General features: G+C 49.0%; 7 protein-coding genes across 7 annotated transcripts; 4 read left to right on the top strand and 3 right to left on the bottom strand.

The window, feature by feature from the left end:
- Positions 1 to 969: 969 nt before the first annotated feature.
- On the top strand, positions 970 to 2200 carry VFPPC_13843 (histone Lysine methyltransferase; the record flags this gene model as incomplete). Its single annotated transcript, XM_018291615.1, has 3 exons — positions 970 to 1014; positions 1157 to 1670; positions 1734 to 2200. 3 exons carry the CDS (start codon positions 970 to 972, stop codon positions 2198 to 2200), a joined length of 1026 nt encoding a protein of 341 aa, XP_018141446.1.
- Positions 2201 to 3705: 1505 nt separating this feature from the next.
- On the top strand, positions 3706 to 4577 carry VFPPC_05462 (hypothetical protein; the record flags this gene model as incomplete). The annotated part of the gene is made up of 3 exons (XM_018284654.1): positions 3706 to 3942; positions 4138 to 4246; positions 4351 to 4577. The coding sequence occupies 3 exons, from the start codon at positions 3706 to 3708 to the stop codon at positions 4575 to 4577; spliced, it is 573 nt and encodes a 190-aa protein (XP_018141445.1).
- A 3100-nt stretch (positions 4578 to 7677) lies between these two features.
- Positions 7678 to 8665, bottom strand: VFPPC_13842 (hypothetical protein; the record flags this gene model as incomplete). Its single annotated transcript, XM_018291614.1, has 2 exons — positions 7678 to 8488; positions 8559 to 8665. The coding sequence occupies 2 exons, from the start codon at positions 8663 to 8665 to the stop codon at positions 7678 to 7680; spliced, it is 918 nt and encodes a 305-aa protein (XP_018141444.1).
- Positions 8666 to 9459: 794 nt separating this feature from the next.
- On the bottom strand, positions 9460 to 11188 carry VFPPC_05461 (sphingosine kinase; the record flags this gene model as incomplete). Its single annotated transcript, XM_018284653.1, has 4 exons — positions 9460 to 9828; positions 9897 to 10900; positions 10968 to 11018; positions 11077 to 11188. 4 exons carry the CDS (start codon positions 11186 to 11188, stop codon positions 9460 to 9462), a joined length of 1536 nt encoding a protein of 511 aa, XP_018141443.1.
- A 2243-nt stretch (positions 11189 to 13431) lies between these two features.
- On the bottom strand, positions 13432 to 15745 carry VFPPC_05460 (N-terminal acetyltransferase catalytic subunit; the record flags this gene model as incomplete). Its single annotated transcript, XM_018284652.1, has 3 exons — positions 13432 to 13598; positions 13669 to 14778; positions 14842 to 15745. 3 exons carry the CDS (start codon positions 15743 to 15745, stop codon positions 13432 to 13434), a joined length of 2181 nt encoding a protein of 726 aa, XP_018141442.1.
- A 1340-nt stretch (positions 15746 to 17085) lies between these two features.
- VFPPC_13841 (caffeine-induced death protein Cid2) lies at positions 17086 to 17728 on the top strand (the record flags this gene model as incomplete). Its single annotated transcript, XM_018291613.1, has 2 exons — positions 17086 to 17152; positions 17220 to 17728. The coding sequence occupies 2 exons, from the start codon at positions 17086 to 17088 to the stop codon at positions 17726 to 17728; spliced, it is 576 nt and encodes a 191-aa protein (XP_018141441.1).
- A 1683-nt stretch (positions 17729 to 19411) lies between these two features.
- VFPPC_13840 (oxysterol binding protein) lies at positions 19412 to 20755 on the top strand (the record flags this gene model as incomplete). The annotated part of the gene is made up of 2 exons (XM_018291612.1): positions 19412 to 19474; positions 19568 to 20755. The coding sequence occupies 2 exons, from the start codon at positions 19412 to 19414 to the stop codon at positions 20753 to 20755; spliced, it is 1251 nt and encodes a 416-aa protein (XP_018141440.1).
- Between the last annotated feature and the right edge of the window lie 155 nt (positions 20756 to 20910).

Raw genomic sequence — 20910 nt, 5'->3', positions numbered from 1 at the left:
GCGCAAGTGGTTCGAGGTTGCTTCTATCGAGGCAGGCTGCCTGACGTATCTTGGGCGGAGAGATGTCAACTGGTGTATGACCGAGCGTGGCTCATTGCCAATCTCAAGCTGGCTGGGGTCAATGATCTGAACCTACATGTACCAAGTAGAAGCTTGAAGTCAAATGCTGACAACCAGCCAGTAATTACTGTAGCCATGCCCAAGCATCCAGACCGAGCTTTTAAGAGCTCTAGGACTGATTGCGAGCTGACACGGAGTCTGGTACTTAGTATCAGTGCCACCTTGCCAGTCGGCCAGGTCGCGCCATGTGCCATAGGTCAAGGTACTCTTGATCCATTACTGTCAATAAAAGTATATTCACATGTAGGTACTTTAGCAGCATGGAATGAAAACCGGTTCGTCGACAAGGCACGAAAAAACAACTGGCTGCAACTGCCAAGGAACGCATGGGATTTGAACGGGTAGTAGTACCTTGGCGGTGATAGGTTGGTACGTAGGTATGTAGGCAGGTGGCCACCCTACCCTAGGTACTCGGCTATGTCTTCGAATATGAGTCTGGTGCGAGTTGTGTCATCTCAACAGTATCATCAACCCCCTAGCCACAACGCGATCCGGGATTTTCCAGCATCGTCCACCAAACTGCAAGCAAATCGCTTTCGGGCAATACTTTTATATATATATACGAAATTTCGTTCGTTATTCTACGTTTAATCCTGGATTCCAGCTTTCCTGGCCGCACTCGCCACCCGCATCTGTCAACTGGTACCATCGCGTTGGTTACAATGACATGACTGCACCCTAACAAAGCACAATTTGGATGGATGGTGACAAAGTACTTTCAGATAACGTTTCCGCTGCTCTGAATTGCTTTTGCTAACCCGCCCATCCCACATACTTTAGGTTTGTATCATCTCGTTCTACCATCTGCCACTCTCATTTTCTGAACCACCCAAATGTCTAGCTCGCAAAATGGAGGCTGCCACGAGAAGACATTTCTTCCACCATGGTCAGGATGTAAGTCTTCAGCAGCTGTCTACTTCCCTGTAAACTGCACGAATGAAGGCCAACCCGAGGTCAAGTAAAACCACTATTTTTTCTTTTTCTTTGGGACGGAGCAGCCGGTGGCTAACGATGGCAAAACAATTGGGACAAACAGAGCAACGAGGATGAAAAGGACCAATGTCACTGGTGCCAACTTCGGTCCTTCCCAACACACAAGACTGCTCCAATTACAGTGGTCAACGACGTTGACACTCAGACGCTTCCGCAAAACTTCCGCTTCATCAACGAGGTAGTCCTTGGCGCTGGCGTATCAGCCGCTGACTTAAGTTTTCGAAGCGGTTGCGCCTGTGTTCACCACGACGACTGCCAATATGCGGGCTGCCTATGCCTCTCAGACCTTGACCAAGAGGAAGCCGACGAAGACGTCTCAGACGATCAGGATGTATTCAACTCAACCATAAGAGCGCCAGCAGCGCCGCAGAAGGCTTATGCCTACCACATGCATGGGACCAAGGCTGGTATACTACGATCTAAACTCGTCACATCCAAGCTGCCCCTGTATGAATGCCACCAAGGGTGTTCCTGCTCCCCCAGTTGTCCAAACCGGGTGGTCGAACGTGGACGCACGGTACCTCTCCAAATCTTCCGCACGCCAGACCGTGGATGGGGTAAGCTAGATTAATTGCAGCCTTCCGTCATGAAGCAGCCACCCCACTGACCGCCGTCTGTAGGCGTTCGAACCCAGGAGTCAATCAAGAAGGGTCAGTTTGTCGACCGATACCTGGGCGAAATCATCACATCCGCCGAAGCAGATCGACGCCGAGACGCCTCTGTTGTATCTCGAAGAAAGGACGTATATCTATTCGCACTTGATAAATTTACGGATCCTGAATCGCTGGATGCCCGACTTAGCGGACCTCCTCTTGAGGTGGATGGTGAATTTATGTCTGGACCTACCCGGTTCATTAACCACTCCTGTGACCCCAACATGCGTATTTTCGCACGCGTTGGGGATCATGCGGACAAACACATACATGATCTTGCTCTCTTTGCCATAAAGGATATCCAGAAAGGGGAAGAACTAACCTTTGACTACGTGGACGGAGCAAGCGAAGACTTTGGAGAGCCAGAGGACTCGATTGAGGACATGACACGTTGTTTATGTGGCAGCTCTAAGTGTAGGAGGTTTTTGTGGTAAATTAATGGGTGAGTCCTGTTTAGCTTACTGTCGCAGTCTAAAACTCAAACGACTACCAGTGGGAGTACTGGAAAGGAGGTTAGACATCGGGATATCTGATCTGGATTTCCCATGGGCGAATCGGCACACCAACGTTGCAAACAAATCTACAATGAAAACAGGTTTTGCAGAAATGTGTAGTCTTACAAGTTTCCTTCATTTTCCTAAATGAGCGTGAAAATTGAGTGACTGAAATCACAATGTTGCGACTTGCTTCCAAACTAGATCCGCATCCGGACTGCGAAGTCTGTCTGTCTTTTGTAGATAGAGGATCATTGTTCCTTCATGGGCTTAGCTGACGATACTTATTCTCTACACTTTGGGGTTTGGAATTCAGCCTGTTTTGTGAACCTTGGTTATTAGCCAAGACGCTAAGACGAAGCTAACTTGCTTGACAACAGAAATCCGATGGACATGTTCATGAATGAACCAGCTGACCCTACATTTGATGTTATGTACGGCGAGAAGGTGTTGGAAAACTGATGGTAAGTGCCTAGCCAGCCACAACACAGAGAAAGTCGATCGTCTCCAAGAATGTCACGCCACACCCTGCCTACCTAGGTATACTTCACCGTACAGCATGCGTACAATATGTATTCGTTGCTCAAGATTGGAGGGACGCTAATCCCTACAGTTTGAGAGGGTACCTTTGAGGAGTTAGCTCCAGGCCAAGACACGCGAGAACCAATGTGAACCGGGTCTGGCTGAGTGTTGTTCGATTATCCATCTTGGCATGTTAATACAACCAGAGCAATCCGAAGAAATGTGTGTGTTGGTGGTGTTGGCCTCTCACGGAGGACGCAACCAACCACTCAGGTAAAGGCATGTGAAATTGGGAATCAGGCTTTAACATTCAGTTGAACGAGTCTCACGCACGTGGGTGGTTGTGGTGAGAAAGACACGGATCCCAAGACACGGGATCCCAGACGGGACACCAGACCGTGTAGACGAGTAGCTGTACCTGACTGGGGGACCGGCCCATCCAGAGTGGCCACAGAATCGAATACCAAGGGAATCCAGGACACATTCGGGTTGACTTGACATTAGCGAAGGGCCAGGTGGTTGTGTGCAGTTGGGCATCAGAAAGTGTCTGGTATATATACTTGGGTCGCTGCCTCCCTGGCCTGGTTGCCCTCACGCCCTTCTTTTGTCGCCGAGAGCATAACTCTAACGGGGAGGGAAATCAAGACAAATCACTTGATCCGCTTTCATTTTAATTACTCCAGGCCAAATATCTTGGAAATTTTGGACTTGTCATCAAGCTATATAAGCCGCATTAAGCATACTTCGCATACATCACTCCTTGAGCAGATGATGTTATGATCGGCCTGTATACATCTGACTAACCTCAAAATCTTCCAGACTTCTAGTGCCATCTGATAGATAACTTGGTGAAAGGCCAAGTCTACTCTACGAAAATCCGCGCCTGTGAATGACTGTAGTTGGTATCCCTTCTGGGTGCAACAATGCGAATCAACTTCGTGGCAGTGTCCCTCATTATTAGCGTTAATACCCTCGCCGCCGCGGACAATGTAAGCGTCATTGGCGACCGTGCCACTGATGTGTCTGCCGACGCCTGGAAAGACATTGCCAACTTCCCGGCTAATACTAGTACTTCCAAATTCACAGGCCTCAACATATCCAAGGCCTATCCTAGTTCGGAACAGGATGGGTGGCAACTTACTATCAATGTAAAGGACGATGTAAAGGGGCCGAATGGCAATATTACAGCCACGGTTATGTCAATCACTTCGCCGAGCAATAGAACGATTGATAGCAGCTGGCACTTCTGTACATGAGCATTCAACGTCAAGGCTACTAGTGCCGCTGCGTATTTCTCTGGACAGAAGGATAGCTGCAATAATCTTGTCTCCTCTGAGTGTATTGATGACCTGAAGAAAAATGCTGCCAGGAACTCTGCCACGAGCGGATGCAAAGCATATAGCACTACGCCCGGCTGTCTGAGGAATCTTGATGAGAAATCTGCCAAAGCCCTGTCTCTTTCATGTAAGTTCCCCCTACATACCCCAAAACCGAGATGGGCCGTCTTGATTTAGCCACTGAAATGCCTTGGCTAACCACGTATCGCCTGTCTTGTTGTCGCTTGACAGCCCGTAATGCTTCCAGCATGTTTGGCAAAATTTCGACATTCTTCCACCGCGTTGATGGTGATGCGAGTGCCTTTGGAACCGCAGCCGGTCTCCCCATGCTCGTTGTTACTGTTTTCGGTCCTTCCGCCGAGTCTGGCATGGCAGCGACCCCAGAAGTTGCTTGTGTTCAACCCAATGCCAAGGAAAAGACCAGCGGTGCATCCCATATCACCTCGATTTCAACCTGAGCAGCGATTGTGTTGGCTATTGGCTTCCAACTGGCCATGTAATAGCGGCGAAAAAACAAGGCACTGATTCGCTAATGGTAGAACTGATGCCTGATGGTGTATCATTGTGAAGGGGTTGATATCTTCTACCTAAATTGCTCTCGTTACGTTGTAGGTTTGTGACCCGGTTAATGAATCAAGAAACCTAGCTGATGGAGTACATATAAACAAAATGAACTCAAAAAACTTGCTCAACTGTGCTAGCTATAACGACCAGAATCAGTCTACTTCTGCGGCGTGTTTGCTGCGGTCCAAATTTTTACTGTCAAGTGCCTTGGGCCCTCTGCAAATGGTTGACAGAGATGTAGTTCGTGTTCCATGCGATAATCTTGCCGGCCCCGCTCCATGTTGATGATCCTTTATGTACATCACAGCCGGGAGCATAGATACCTCCAATGCCTGTTCAAGATGACCGAAACAACAATTTGCGGTTCCTGATGAGGCACGATTGTACCACCAAGTTTGTGCTAATGAACTGTGATGTAGGACAATGCGATTTCGTGGTATGCAAGTGCCTCGTTGGGTTGAATACGAATACACCAACACCGACCTATCTACCTAGGTAGGAAGGAAGGCACGTAGAAACTCATCTCCTCTCTCCATGGAAATGCGAGTATGTATGCTTTGGTGAGTTGGGACAGACGGCTGACCGTATCTCATTCTCGCATCCCCAAAGACGTGACGATTCAATGAATGGTCCTTATTCTTTTATGTTTGAGGGTGGCTGCTCTTTGAGACTCTCACAGCCAAACACGGGCTTGGTTGACTGCAAGTTTGCCTAATCCTGCTGGTACAGAATGGGCCATTCTTGGATTGAGCCGCGTGTCCCAAAACAAAGAGGTCCACCCTCACAGGCTTGAAAGCCATTCTTCAGCATTTGACATAGCCTCCAATCCTGTGCAGCCGTAATTATAGTTTGATATGTCAGAGTTTTGCAATTGTATGTGACGGTGTAGGACGTCCGCATCCCCAATCGTTTCTGTGAATATTTGTTCTGGTGTTGCGTGCTCCAGGCAGCCTTAAGAAATGCAGGCGCTACTTCTTTTCGTAAAACTGAACCGCTTTTTCCAATTCTTCAAGGCTAGACCTGTCTCCATACACATCTAAAAGTGCGTTGTTCCGACGTTGTAACTCAGTAGCATCTTTTTCGGCTGCAACAATGTCCGCTATACGACGTTCTCGGGCTCTGTCGATGCCAAACTTGGCCATGTACCCTGCACCGCACAATATAAGAATGGATTTGAACCTATTCGTGGTCAGAAACTTAACCAACTTAGCTCTAGTTATATGATGGTATGAAGTTACGACGTCTACTGGGCTAACAGAGCTTCACTCCAACTTTGAGGCGAAATCGACATTTGAAAGTAACCAACGTCTGTTCATTGGAGCCCACAGTGCACGACCGCCGTAATTCAAAGTATGATAGAATACTTACCAACGGAATGGAGCACGTCGAGAATGTCGCAGATGCGGGAGGATGCTCGGGTGCACCCTGGCAGATGTAGAGAATTGTCTTGTGAGAGTCATTGCGCGTGTCATGCTACACAGCTGAGATATTGAAGGATAGTGGCATATGGAGACTGCAAGTCGTAATCGAGAAAATGTCAAGTTGGTGACTAGAATGCCAAGTATGCCGCTCACTTAATGTCAAGGACAAGTGAGCATGTTCTCCCCGAGTGTCATATACTGCTGCTAATGAGAACCCGGGTAGTCGGTATTGTCGTTGGGTACCAGATTTTATGAGCCCTAAAGGAAAATGACGCGTTTGTGAGCTTGCGGGTGGTTCGCCTCTCGAGTGGTATGATGACGGCTGACTGGAGGTGAGAAGCGGGAGAGACGACGGAGCATGGACGAAAGGAGAGAAACAATTGAAGGTTCAAGACATTTGGCTCCTGTCGTTCTGGAACATTGAAACAGGAAGATGCTTGGCCCTGGCAAGTGACCAGCCAGTCCCGTCTGGTCTATCCCGTCTATTCCGTTGCCCAACCAAACACATCAAGCAACTTGAACCATTCCGGACATGGAATCATGCCCATCCCGGCAGGAAATTGGCCAAGCACAGGGGGAAGTAGAGAGGGGTTTTTGTGACACACGATCTGCCAGAGTGTCTGGTAGCCGCGGCTTGGCCCGAATGATACACATGCATGTCTGGTACAGAACATTACGGGACTGGATGGGGACTGGATGGGGACTGGAAGGGGACAATTAGGGGCGAGCCAGTCTGGTAGCTTTTGGTTCCAAGACTCCATGGGACAAAATCACCAGACTTCTTCGGTTACTTTATTGCTACCTGCAAATACGACAGTAGCACGATAATTGTCAACATTGAACGTCAAAGTTGAGCCTGATCGTTGATGCGGCCATGTGATACAAGCTAACAGTGGAGGTCGAAATGTCTGTCCATTGATTCTGTCTGGCAAATGTTGGGGGACTGGTCTGGCGTGGTCTGGCGTGGTCTGGTCTGGTCTGTTCTGGGCAACCCCGGCCGTTTGATCCCCCATCACCCCGCCTCACACCTGCCCACCAGACTCTCTATGGATGGTCCTCGGCTGGACCCGGCTTTGAACTTCGCCTATCCCAACTTGAGCAGATGTTCAAACGTCCTCGGACAAACACGGAACCGACCCTCCTCATCTCATGATTATGGCCATAAAATCCTCAAAGTCATGCCACTTCTGCGCTATCTACCAGATTTGTATTTTCCGCCAAACACAACTGAATGTGCCACTGTCCTATCATAAAGTCAATCGCCTGTATACCGAAGAACGAATTTGGCTGATAGAGAAACAAAAACCCGGATCAATATCAAGATGTATTTTACCTGGCAGAAGGCTGCGCTGTTTGAGACAGTGAGAGAAGGCTAGCCAGGCATCCATCCACTCGGGGCACGTTGGAAAAGAGAGAGAGAGAGAGAGAGAGAGAGAGAGAGAGAGAGAGAGAGAGAGGGAGGGAGAGAGAGAGAGTATCGGTTTGTCGAGGCGATATCCTTCCGAGCAAACACGACGCCATGGAGCCGAAAACGACACTATTTCTTTGGCAAGCACTCTCAAAGACAAGTGCCTCAGCGAGCCTTGATCTTTCTGATGGTCACCCTGTCTTTGTCCAGCTCCCATCCGACGCCATCGCGACTCGTCAACTCTTCCCATTTTGATGCTGTGACGTCTTCCAGAAAGTTCAAATCCACAGAAAAATACGTCCTTCCCAAACATTTGAGGGTGTGCACTCTGATATCTCTCTCCGCCCACTCCATCAATCGAGCTCTATGTCCATCTACATTTCTCTGAACTCGCCTGAACAGAACATAATTGTCATGTATAATGGCTTGTAGAGCTGCGTGGACCTTGTCGTCTTTCAATGCAAACTTCTGGCGAATTGCAATTGCTTCCGCCAGCTGCCGCCTACGACACGCTGTGTCCAGCACAAGATACCCAACCACTTCCCGAACTTCCAAAGGCGTAAGAGGATTCTTGGTATGAATCACACTCAGCAGATGTAATATAGCGGCATGGTATGACTCTGGCTGCTTAGTCAGAATAGATAAACGTATGCAAAAGAGGTAAGCCTGTGCTGCGAAATCGTCGACGCGTTTTGACGCGACGATACCTTCCCTGAGTTTTCGCAGAGCCGATAAAATATTTGTCAATCCGTCAGCGCTTGAGGCGTCCTCGGGCAGAACGAGATGGGGAGCTTCAGTCGTACTAAGGGACGATTTTGGCGTCTGTTCTTGTATACTTGGTATAGTGCTTGTGTGAATGTGAAGGGAAGAGAATCGGCGAAGAAGCTCGTCACCTTGTCCTGCGTCGGAGCAGAACTTCATGTACCTGTCCACAATCGTCGTGTAGAATTTCTCTTGTGTCTTATAGTCGAGCAGTCTACATTTAGATTTTATGTTAGCCACGACCACAATATATCCCCCATGTTTGATTCCATGTGGAGGCTTACCGTGTGTCCCCCTTGGACAGCAATCCCATGCTCTCCAGAGGGTCTTGCTCTACCGGCTTGAGTCTGCCCCATGGGTTGGCTGGAGCCCTGCCGCTTCGATTAGGCATCATGCACCAACTTTGCAGACCCGATCACTGAACAGAAGCTTATTTAGGCATTACTTGTTCCGTTAATTCGTAAGCCACGGCGCCAAATGAGCGAGAATGGACAGCTGGTCGTCAACGAAAGCATGCAAGCGAACAGAACTTGTGTGGAGTTCAAACAGTGGAACAGTGGTGCCTTAACATTGAAGTGGGCAGTCTGTCTGGGTGGGTGCCCCTCCAAACCTCCAAAGCTTTATCTTATCTGAACCTCGAACCCTCTAGTACTAGTAAACATGAGAGACCACGGCCATACCCTGCTGACGTCCGCCGGTTGCTTCTAGGGCAAAGACCATCTAGACGTGAATCGCACAGTTCAGAACTCACCGAAAGAGACTGCCGACCTGAGCTGATCTATAAGCTTCATGTCCGTACTCTTTCATGCTGGTCCCCCTCTCTACTCAAGCAACTTGACCACATATGTCCTGGTACCCATAGAAGTCTGGTGGCCATCCAGAAAGGTTGCAGTATACGCAGTGGGCTCTCCATACTGCAGCACGCGGGCCGTGATTACCATTCTTGGGAAATACAGGTTCCTTGGCTGACGACTTTGGCTTGGTATTTATTCTTCTTCAACCATGTATAAGATCAGATAAGACTAAGAAAATGACAACAGTTGGAGTGCTCGTAGCAGCAACAACGCTTAATTGGCATGATGTGATGAAATTGGGTATCAAACTCCTTGCAACGCTACCTTCAATAAACCATCGGCTAGTGTGAAATGGCCAATGGCATGGTGGTGCGCCAACCATAACCTCTGCCTACGCATGTAGTCTGTCTGCCAGCTTCACTTTGTCCCAGTCTGTAGGGCCGGCGGCTTCGAATATCCCTCTCTTGGAGATGACTCTTCCTAAGCCCTGATGTATTTCGGCCTGGAAAGGCTCGAACGGAATTCTCTCACCATCAATACTGATATAACCATCTTTTTGGTCTCTTGGGGTAATGCGATATGCAGAAATCTTCTTGTACTGGACGTGTGGGTTATCAAAGAATTTTCCTGATTCGACCGAATACAAGAGCTTCGTGGCAGTGATAGGGGAGAGATCTCCATTAACAGTGACGAGATCCATGCAGCCGTCGCTGGCAACAGCAGCAGAGAAGAAGTTTGCGTCCGGCGCCATGTAAGCCATCTGCAAAGATGTTAGTCACAAATTTATACAGCAGCGGAAAGCTTGCCGCATTGACGGAATCCTCTTACATTGCCACAATAAAAGTTGCCAATTTTGTCATACTTGATCAGCTCCCAACCATCAGGCAACGGGCCGTTGACTGTGCCATATTTCAACTCTGGGAGACCCTTGCTATTGTCATGACCTGTAGTGGCAGCCACAGATGGTTGCTTGATGCCAGCGTCGCTCGTGTGCCGTTTGTAATGAGCTTTGATGTCGTTTTTGTCACCAACTTCGACCTTGACAGCAACATCGCACGGGTAACACCGACGTCGAAATATTCTCATCAAAACACCCACCTCGAATCTTGAACCGCCCATCCAGCGAAGATGTTCAGTCCCAAGATCACTCTCAGCAACAATTCCAAGTGACTGAGAAAGAAATGAGACGAGGCGACGATCGCCCTGAGTAATAGATACAAGATCGAGCGGCATGACAATGCCCTTGATTATTGCCAATGCTGCGAAAGAAGGTCGGTAAGAACCATAAAGGTTACAAGACATGGCGTTACCTGAGCCGCAGGGAATATGGCTGACGGCGATCTTTGCCAAAGCGCGGGAGGCATCGGGACGCTTTGCCAGGCCATTGAATATTTCGTGAGGAGTGCCATCGCCGGAACATGCCATTATAGTATCATACTTGTCAATATCGACCTTTTCTGCCAAGCCCACGGCCTCCCCGCCCCGTTTCAACGTGACGACGTCCAAGCTCATACGGGCTGCGTCGAAAAGCGGCTTGACATCGCTGCTCCATTTGCGCAAAGCACCACCCGGACCGGCATGGGGGTTGATAAGGACATATGCCCGTTTCCGAAGCTGTGAGTCCCCGTATGCCCGTGCAAGTATATTGGCAGCAAATTCTTCCGGTACTTGACCCCCAGGAGATTCGTTTCCCTTTATAAGCGCAAAAGTCCACTTCTCCAGCTTGATGGAGGTTTTCGACGCATGTGCAGCGTAGTCAATACAGAGATGCCCGTTGCTGGCTTCTATCCATAAAATGTTATAAAGTGGTACCCGTCGTTTCCCAGAAGCATCTAAGATCCATGTCAGATAATCTCTCGCCTTTTTGGCGTTTAGACGTGCTATGGGAGTGGTGCTAACCTGTCACGATGGATCTGCAAGCTGAGCGAAGCTTATTTTTGGGAATTGGTTCTGTCGAATGTCAATCACATGCCAGAACGCACAAATATGAGTGAAATCAAATTCTTACCATAAAGTGTAAGAAAGTCGTCGCTGGGAGATATAGACAAAGCTCTCTTCCCTTCTAAACTCAGATACACCACGTCCCCGTTTGGGCGAACAGGACTATCTCCGTTTTCCATTATAGCTATTTCCAGGTTGCTTCAATGTTGAATACAGGGCGCCAAGATATGAGGGCTGTCCCAACCAAAGGGAAGAAAGGGGAAACGATGCTCAAACGAGTGAACAGGTGACACAAAGTAGAACAGAGCTTGATGCCAACAGAACGCACACACACACGCAAGCTTGCCGGAGAGAGCCCAGGATATCACGGCTTGCGTTAAATGGTAGAGAAACTTGGCTTGGACTTTTCCACAGTCTTTGCTTTCCGTCGGAGGGTTGATCTAAAGCAGTCCAGTTAGGTCTGTAGCATGTCAAGGATTGCTGTGCCCCAATCAACTGCGCCCCATCCGATCGACTTGTGCGGTAGTGGAATCTTGGAGCAATTTAAACGAGTGACGGAGAAGAGAAAGGAGCGAGGGTGAACCGACTGGAACACAAAAAAAGCAAAGAAGGAAAAAAGGAAAAGAAAAGAAAACGCGCAGCGATAGGGACACGAGACACGAAGCTCCAGAAACTCGCCGCGGAAAGGGGATAAATTTTCTCAGGACATGAATGAGTCTTGGAGATGATGCCAGGTCCAGGTCAACTAGACTTTTGTGGCCATTCGGCGCATTTGTCCATGTCCAGCCTGGCTCTGCTCAATGGTCAACGGGTTCAATGTTGTCCCCGGCCCGACCACGGTCCCTGCATGCATGCATGCATGTGTCTGGTGCTCAACCTGCCCAGGCATCTCAGGTCTGGTCCATGTCCCCATCATTCAATGTTGCCCTATGTCCGCGGAGCTAATGGTCTCCACGTCAAGTGCCTGGCTCCATTTGAATGGCTCCATTTGATGCCAGGGTGGATCTCCCTGGACTTGACTTGACATGGCCATTTAATCAATCATGAATGGCCACTGGTCAATTCGTCTGGTCTAGTGCTTCGGCCTGCGCGGCATCCTCGGCACGACATTCAAGTTTGACATGGAGCAAACAAGCCAGGCTTTCTGGAGTGACTAGATCCCTAGACATTTGATCCTACCAGGCTGTTAACATGTATCGACACAGCTAGACACAGCGACGCGTATTCGTCAGCCACAGGCAACATGAGACATGGATCGAATGGGTATTTCTGTCTAAATTAGAACGTCAGCTCCACTAATAGCTGCTGAATCACAACGCGGTTAGAGTAACCGACATTGGTAAGTCCGTACGAGCTGCAAAAGATGTCAATCTGAAGTTCAATATCATATCTGGTCAATCCTCAAATCAGACTTCAACTCAGCCTGGTCACGGCTTCACGAGAAAAGACTCCAGTACATGCCTAGGTACCTATTCTGGCTGGCCAGTAGGCAATAAATCCGATCCACAGTGCACATTGTGATATTCCTATATCGGTCTTGTATTCAACTAGTGTGGGTTCTACACGGCAGATTTGATATGTCGAAGACGACCGGACCTCTGACTGGCCCCTTCCCAACGAGGCTTTTAATCCAACGATTGGAATTGATTAGCGAATGTTTAGGATCATTGAAGACATGTCTTGAATATCACAGCGTCTGCGTACAGTATGCAGCAGTAGCGATTTGTCCTCAAAGTTCTCATCTAAGGAGCAGAGTATCTATTCATCAAGATCGATGATGTACAAGCACCCCAAGCTGCAGCGCTAGAGCAGATTGAACTCACGACTGGCTGTTGCATGTCATCTTGGATACCGTTTCCAGAAACCAGTATTGTCGACTTTGTTCATACCAGTCCGTATTGGCTGATACTTGCTTCTCTTGATCCCCTTTGTATAACTTCTCTAATATTCCCTTTTCTTCAACCCATCCAACCCAACACGGCCCCTTGTGCGCAGCAAGTACAGCTATGGTTGTTAACCTCTCGCGCTGTGTATTTTCCGGCCCAAGAGGTGACCAGCCCAATGAAATGCATGAAATACATGAAATGCCCCGATGCAGACCAACGTGCTTCGTTATCGTGTTAGAAAAATAAATGCAGCTTTACTCACAATTTCTCGGCACTTTTGCTATCCCAGAATGCCCTCAGAGCAAGACGCTGCGTCACAAACCGACGAGCTGCAGTTGCCCAGCCAGACTTCACCCTCCCTGTTGACGCCGGTACTATCAATGGAACGAAAACCCCAACCCATGCTACTGGAACTTCCATCGCCAGGTGATCGCTTCTCAAAAAACTCTCGGCCAGCTCGATCCTACCACTCCTGCCGCTAGAAACGAGTTCAAAGTGCAATCCCAGTCCATCGTTGACGATCCAGGATTACGACCTCACAGAGCTTTGAATTCGGCAGTCAATACTTCTGACAACTTTTGTGGCAAATCAGATGCCGACGTCAAAGCGGTTTCAAAGGTCGAAACTTGCGCCTTAGTCTTGGAGTTCGACCGATCGATAGCCACAGCAAGTTTCAGGCATCGCAAGGCTGGGATGAGTTTTCCTGTCACAGGTTAGTCACAACTTAAGCTAACCATTGCTGAGTGAGTGCCTCTGATTGTCTAGTCACTTACGTCGACGGATATAAACCTCAAAACCTGCGTGCTGAGCGTCAATGCTCTTAGGGCACGCTTGCAGCAGCGGGCTGAGAAATTTCATGGCCTCGCTGAGAGGTTCGCTGGTGGCAGCAAGCTTCAGTCCCAACGGGTCATCATCCTTCTTCTTGGCGTCGCCAACCTGGCCACCTTTGTTCGGATCCTGTTTAGCTTGCTTATCGGCCGCCTCTCTCTCCAGCCGTTGAAGCTCTTTCTTTGCCTTTTTGGCAGCCTTCTTCTTCGCCAATGCATCATCTCCATTTTCATCGCTCACACCGTTAACCCCGTTGGCGGACGCCTTGTCTGACATCTCCACATACAAATTGATAGCATCAAGCGCAGCACGCGCATAAAACGGGTGGTCGCGAACATGGTCCTCCCATTGAATCATCTCAACGTAAGCTCGGATCTGGCCCTTTCTTAGGGAGAAGGAGTGAAAATCGAACTGATCTTCTTGCCAAACATCGAAAATGTTGGCTACAGCGTGAAATCGTTTGAGGGCGAGGCCGATGTTTCCTCGTCTAGCATAAGACTCTCCATCCTCTGTAAGATACCAGACGCATTGCATATCCAAAAGATCTGCCAAAGGGCCACCGACCGTATCCGCCCGTGTGAACAGACCGACTGTCTTGAGCGCGCGTTCATTTTCATTATTTCGAAGCTGATACTTTGCGGCCTTGCTGTTGATGTACCGATCCTTCAGGTCAAGTTTTCGTGCAATGTCCATCATCTCCGAGGCTTTCTCAATTTCACCGCCGTGCTTTAGAATTCTTGCCCTTGTCATGTGAAAATCAACGCTCTTGGGGTCCTTTTCGATGGCTTTTTCGATGTAACTCATGGCTTTTGTCAAATCTCGGCTGAGATGGTAGTTGTAGTGCTGTGCTAAGAAGTAGAGCGCTGCAGCTTCTCCTTTATCTTTGCTGGTTGACGAGGTGGACTCAGACTGCAAATATTTTTCCGCAAGAGAGGCGAGGCAGCCTTTCTTGGTTGAATCAGAGTACAAGTGCTTCAAGTTTGCAAAAGTGGAGGGAACTCCCTTGTTGAACATCAGTGTGAGATAGGCTTCAGCGGCTTGACCAAATTCATCACCTGCTTGCTGTTAGTATCTTGTTTGGGGGGTCAAATGGACTTGAAAGGTTTGGCTGTGCTGACCAGATAAAAAATCCAAGGGAATTCGTTTGGCTGCATCACAACGAGGGAACTTTTCCGAATACTCATCATACAGCGCTTTTCGTGCCCTCAAATCGTTTTGGGGGATATTTAATGCAGACGCCAACTTCTCGTAATACACTGCGTGGTCGGAGTTTCGATCCAGAAGGGCTCGATAGGCAGCAGCAGCTTCTTCGTTGCGACCTAATTTAGCCAGAAATTCTGCTCTACTCTCCATCACAGCAAGGCGATCGAGATTATGCTTGCAAGCAGTGTTTAAATGCTCCAAGGCACGCTCATAGTCTCCTTGCGCAGCAATCAACGAGTTTTTGTACATGACAGCTTCAGAGTGCTCGATGTCGTTTCGCGACGGGGTCGTTTTGAGAGTCCCTTCGTACGTGGTCAGGACGTTTTCGGCTTCGGAGAGGTTACCGGCAAGGTGGTTGGCGATGGCAAGGGCCGTCCAACTCTGGCGCAGTTGCGGGCGAGCTTGCAGCATAGCATTTCGACTTTGAATGTACCCTTGGTAATCCCGCATCTGAATTTGGAGAATGGCCAAATCTCGCTGGATCTGCGTCGACTCGGGTTCCAGTTTCAGGGCAAACTTGTATGCCTTAATTGCTTCTTCGAAATTCTTGTTCGCTCGATAGAGAAGTCCATAGACATGCCAACAGATATGCGATTTCATGTCAGCGGTCAACGCCTCCTTAGCCAGCGCAAATGCTTCATCAGTTTTCCCTTGGCTGTTGAGGATCAGAGCTTTCATGGCCATTGTGTCTCCATGCTTTGGATTTTTCTTCAATATGAGGTCTGCCGTCTTGAGCCCACGTTTATACTGCTTATCTTCGTAGCTGCGGATGACTTGCCGGAACTGCGCCGCTTCTTTCGGCGCAAGTTGTTGCGGCATGGTTGCGGTTGGTTGCGCTGCTGGCTCGTGAAGCGAGAAGATTCAGTGCAAATCGAAGAGCGATTGCGGTTGATTATTACTATATGCGATTTCGAGATTAGACGGTGACTTGGACGAGAATTGGTTCCGGCAATTCGCTGCTGGAACCTGTTGCTGCAGAGGCGAGACACAAGCCTACATCGGTGACAAAACTTACGGGATTCGAGCAGAGCTAGATAGTACCTGACTGAGTGATTTGCCCGACTTCAACTGATAACATGGGCCAAGATTATGTCCCAGCTGTTGCTATCCGAAAAGAGAGCGGGAACGAGCCCTTGAGATTTGCAAGTAAAAAGCGATACTGGATACAGTAAACGATTGATATGGGGGGCAGAAAATGAGTTGTAGGTCTGATACTCTCTCTTACCGGCGGATCTTCGGATCTGGTCTGGTTGTGGCAGGCAATAACTTGCACCGAGTTGTGGGCATGTGGGATGTTCCAGACGCAGCCTGGCAGGTCAGATCAGACCAGACGCCCAAACCCAAGCCAAGCAAGTACCTAGGTACCTAACTTAGGGCAGCTGGGTGGGGTCTGGTCTACCAGACATGTCAAGTACCTGACCACTAACTGAGAATGTGTCCTGTATTACATTGACTTGACACAATTTATTTCGATTTCTGGTTTGAGCCAACTGCCCGGCCGGATCAGCTCAGCCGACATCTCATGCTTTGGTATGACCTGAGCGGCAGTGATGTGTGCCTATTTGAAACATTGAGGCCAACTTGTTCCTTTTTTCGTCTAACCATACAAACAGTCACAAATTTGGCCAGCCAATTTACTCTCATCTCTGGGCTACATTAGACTCTTAGCAAGTAGGAAAAATTCTCCAATAAAACCAAACAGATGTATAATTAGACATTTCTCTTATATGATTGTAATGCAACATACTATTATGTGTCTGCATGTTGTGAAAAGTAAAAACACATGATGGGTTGCCTGCTGCGATTGACTGCCAAACACGTACCAGCCTCAACCACCAGGCAAGACTACCCAGGAAGTAGGTACTTATTAGCATGAGTGGCGGACCACCAGACCAAACATCAAACGGCTGGGACCACCAGACCATCTCGTCACGCCCCCTGGCCACTCCCAAGTTCAACCACTGGAATCTACCAAATGCTCGCGCACGCAGCACTCTTAAGTCCAACATAAGTCCTTTTCCTACTGTCCTTGATAAATATTGCCCAGCCTGGCCATCTTTTGGAAATCTGGCTCGGCCGCCTCCAACAGGACTGGCAACGGTGATGGTGACGCTCCCGCCGTTCCCGCCCGTTCTGCACAGTCTCGTCAGTCACACACCATGACTGAGCTCCCGTCTCGGCCAAACTTATCACCACAGTTTTGCTTCTCGTCTGGGGCCCTTCGCGGTATTTATTTTCTCATTGACAAATGCACATATAGCAGTAAGACTAGCTTTGGCTGACGATCTCACAGATTTTCTGCGTTTCTCCAGATCAGCTGTCGACGACACCATCACTGAGCACATCAATGCCCTGGCCACACCCTCACACGCTGGATTTGATCCCGGCTCAACTGCACAGAGAAGCCCTGTGTCAGGCTCCCGGCCAATAAGTTCTGAAGCTTGTGATTCGTTCAAGAGAAAGGTTCTTTTCTCAACGTGGGCGGCCCGAACGGAGGCGCTGGATTATTGCGCACTCGTTGCCGCGAGCCCTGACCCAAATGACCCAGAGGCCACTCTCCGCGATATAGAAATGCAGAGGGACCGTGAAAGGGTTGTAGATGAGCGACTGGATCCCTATTCGGGGCGCTTTTTCCCTCGGGAAGCACGGACACAGGTGCTGGCGAGCCTCGTCCGCCAAGAGCGCGGCGTTGAAGGAGTCGTCCGTAATCGTACCTGGAGTGTCGTTCAGGAGAGATGCAATTCTTCTACTCGCGGCACCTGGCAAGAAGCAATGGAGAAGTGCGGATTTGATGGTAAATAAAGTACCAAGTATCGAGTCTAAAACGGTACTATCATGGCGATAACGAAGCACGTTATTTTGGCAAGACAAGAAACACAAAGTCCATGATCAAATAAGGAGTTCTGTTGTTGGCAACAATCATGTATTATAAAGCAGAAGTTGTAATAATGCTGTACATATAGATCTTGTAGGCACCGCCACTATTTGTGCTCAAACGAAGACAGTCGTTTTCCTACTTGGTTTCGGAATGCTGTGGTCACAGCCTCAGATATCTAGGTGCCTCATCTCCGAAGTCCCTACTGTTACCTCCATGCCGGCTATTGGCATCTCATGACTGTACGTAAGAGATTGGAGGCTACATACTTGGGCCGAGCAGGGCATGGCGACGGAATTGTGTTGATGCAATGGTTGGTCACTGAACCAAGTTATGAGTGGAACATTGAGGCCCGCTGAAGGCATGAATCAGCATTGGAGTAGCTATTGCTTTGCTTCATATTGCCACGGACTGATCAACAAGCTATTGCAAACCTTATGAGAAGCATGTCTATCCAGCACAAATATTGATGGTGTCTTAAGTCCTCAGTCTGTGTACGAGACTTTGGAGATGCACCTTGTAAAACTCGCGCAGCAACAACAGCTTATACATCTGCCCCTTTCCCCGTTCGCAAATATTACAGGCTCCCATGACCCCTCAAAATATCTGTGCTGTTACATCTCATTACACGTCGGGTTCGGGTTCTGTGTAAGTTTGGAACGTAGTTTGCTAGCGGTGCTGTCGTCAGTTGATTGAGATTGATGCGGATTCAAGGTTGTCTGGTGGCAAAAGCGGGACACCAAGCTGCAAGTTGGGGACTGCGATGACGACAGTGGGGGAGGGGAAAAGGAGTGGGGCTAAACTCGAACTTGGTCGGTCAGCACCCTAGCAGCGTTGATTAGCTGTTTCACTGTCGCGTGTGTTTGGCCATTGTCTGCTACTGAATTTATTATGTGCGATTGGGTCACCCAGACGGAAACTCTGCTTTCACCAAAATAAATCCGATAGTATCAAACATCCTTGGGGTTTGAACACCGCCAGTTAAGAAAGCAAGGTGGCCAGATCTAAGCATCCGAGCGGCCTTGGTTCACGAGTAGGTGAAAGAATGAAACGAGGTTGTGGGTTTGGATATGGTACCGGACCAGACCTCTTGTGCCTCCCTCCCTTGGCGTTCAATTTTGGCCCAAATAATTTCACTGGCGGTAATCCTAATCACATCAGACTTTACAAATATATACTGAGCCCCTCAACGTTGAAGCATTTCTCGAGCGATATTTGCACCCGACGTCCCCGAATGCACCGCATGCTAACCATCACTGCCAGATCTTATATATTGACTCTTGCTGCGCTTTCTGCGTCCACTCTGCGAGACACTAGCCGTTGCCCTCTGGTCTTTGAGCACCAGCCAAACCAGACTTGACTCTTGTGCTGGTAAGCGGACACCTCCATGTCTTGTGCGCAGCAGCAAACCCAGCAGCACACTTCCTCTTCTAACATTCCTGTCTGGTCCAGAAAAAAGCACGATTCCACCACCAACAACACCAGATCACCTCTGGGCAACCTCGTCACCCCAACACCACCAACGTGCAGTCCTATTCACCTCGCATTTACCTTGACCCCCTCCCGAACCCGAGTTTGTCCAGACAATCGATTCCCACCGGTTTACTACCATGTCATCTGGAACTGGGGCTGCGGCTCAGGCTAGCAGTGGGAGTTGGTCAGCCTTCCTCAAGGTATGCCAAAACACCAGAGCACTTGCCTAAATACATACCTAAGTAGGTACTTGGTCATTCGAGATACTATACTGACAAAGACTCTCATTCAAGTCAATTGCCTCGTTTAACGGCGATCTTTCGTCCCTCACTGCCCCTCCGTTTATCTTGTCGTCCCAATCCTTGACCGAATTCTCCTCATATTGGGCAACACATCCGCCTGTCTTCACCGCTCCTGCTGCCGAGTCCGACCCCGCCAAACGCGCTGTGTTGGTATTAAAATGGTTTCTGTCAACACTAAAGCACCAATATGCCAGCCGAAGTGAACAGTTCGGGAACGAAAAGAAGCCACTGAATCCGTTTCTCGGTGAGCTGTTTCTAGGCACATGGAGTGACGAGGCCGGCGAGACCACGCTTATATCAGAACAAGTCAGCCACCACCCTCCTGCGACTGCTTACTGCATTCGCAATGATAAGACCGGTGTCAAACTGGAGGGATACAACGCGCAAAAAGCAACTTTCAAAAGCACCATCATTGTGAAGCAAATTGGCCATGCAGTGTTGACAGTCCCCATTCAGTCAGGTGGGAAGGAGCAGCTAGAACATTATCTGATAACCCTTCCGTCCCTACATATCGAAGGCCTTATTTTCGGCGCACCGTTTGTTGAACTAGACGGTTCAAGTTACATCAGCAGCTCTAGTGGTTACACTGCCAGGATCGATTATAGTGGTAAGGGTTGGCTCTCAGGGAAAAAGAACAGTGTTGTAGGTACTCTTTACCCCACGGGTAAGGAGAAAGAAGTGCTCTATAACGTGACTGGCCAGTGGACCAAAGAGTTTGAGATATATGAAGGCCCTGCCAAGAAGAACTCCCTGGCCACCAAAGTAGCTAGTTATGACGCAGTTGGCACAGCCCAAACCGAGCTTAATGTTGTTGGAATAGATGCTCAGTATCCTCTTGAGTCTCGACGAGCTTGGGCCAAGGTTGCTAAGGCTATTCAGGCTGGCGATATGGATACAGTCTCAATCGAAAAGGGAAAGATCGAGCAGGCTCAGCGAGATCTTCGGAACAAAGAGCGAGCTGAGGAACGGACCTGGGAGCGACGCTACTTTTCGGCCGTCCCGGCGGAGGATCAAGTGCTCAAGCAGCTAGGTGAGGCCGCTGGAGTGCCATTGAATGGGGATCAGGACAAAACCGGCGGTCTGTGGCGATTTGATGCGGAGAAAGCTGCCAAGGTCGCTACCCAGAAACTCAGCGCAGACCAACTGCAGGAGATTGAAAAGGAGGTACTTGGACAATAGGCGGTACATCAAATATTGAAAGAATCAGGGCCTGGTTGGATAAGATGCTGTACCAGCTAGACTGCACCCGTTTTAGTTGGCTCATTGGAGGTGGTGTTGATGTTTCATGGGCGAGGCTGCTAACGTCTCCCGTATGCCTTCGTTAAACCTTACGC

Source organism: Pochonia chlamydosporia, chromosome 5 (assembly GCF_001653235.2).
Source record: "Pochonia chlamydosporia 170 chromosome 5, whole genome shotgun sequence".
NCBI lineage: Eukaryota > Fungi > Ascomycota > Sordariomycetes > Hypocreales > Clavicipitaceae > Pochonia > Pochonia chlamydosporia.
Note: the sequence above shows the minus strand (reverse complement) of the source record. Positions and strands in the feature narration are given on the sequence as shown.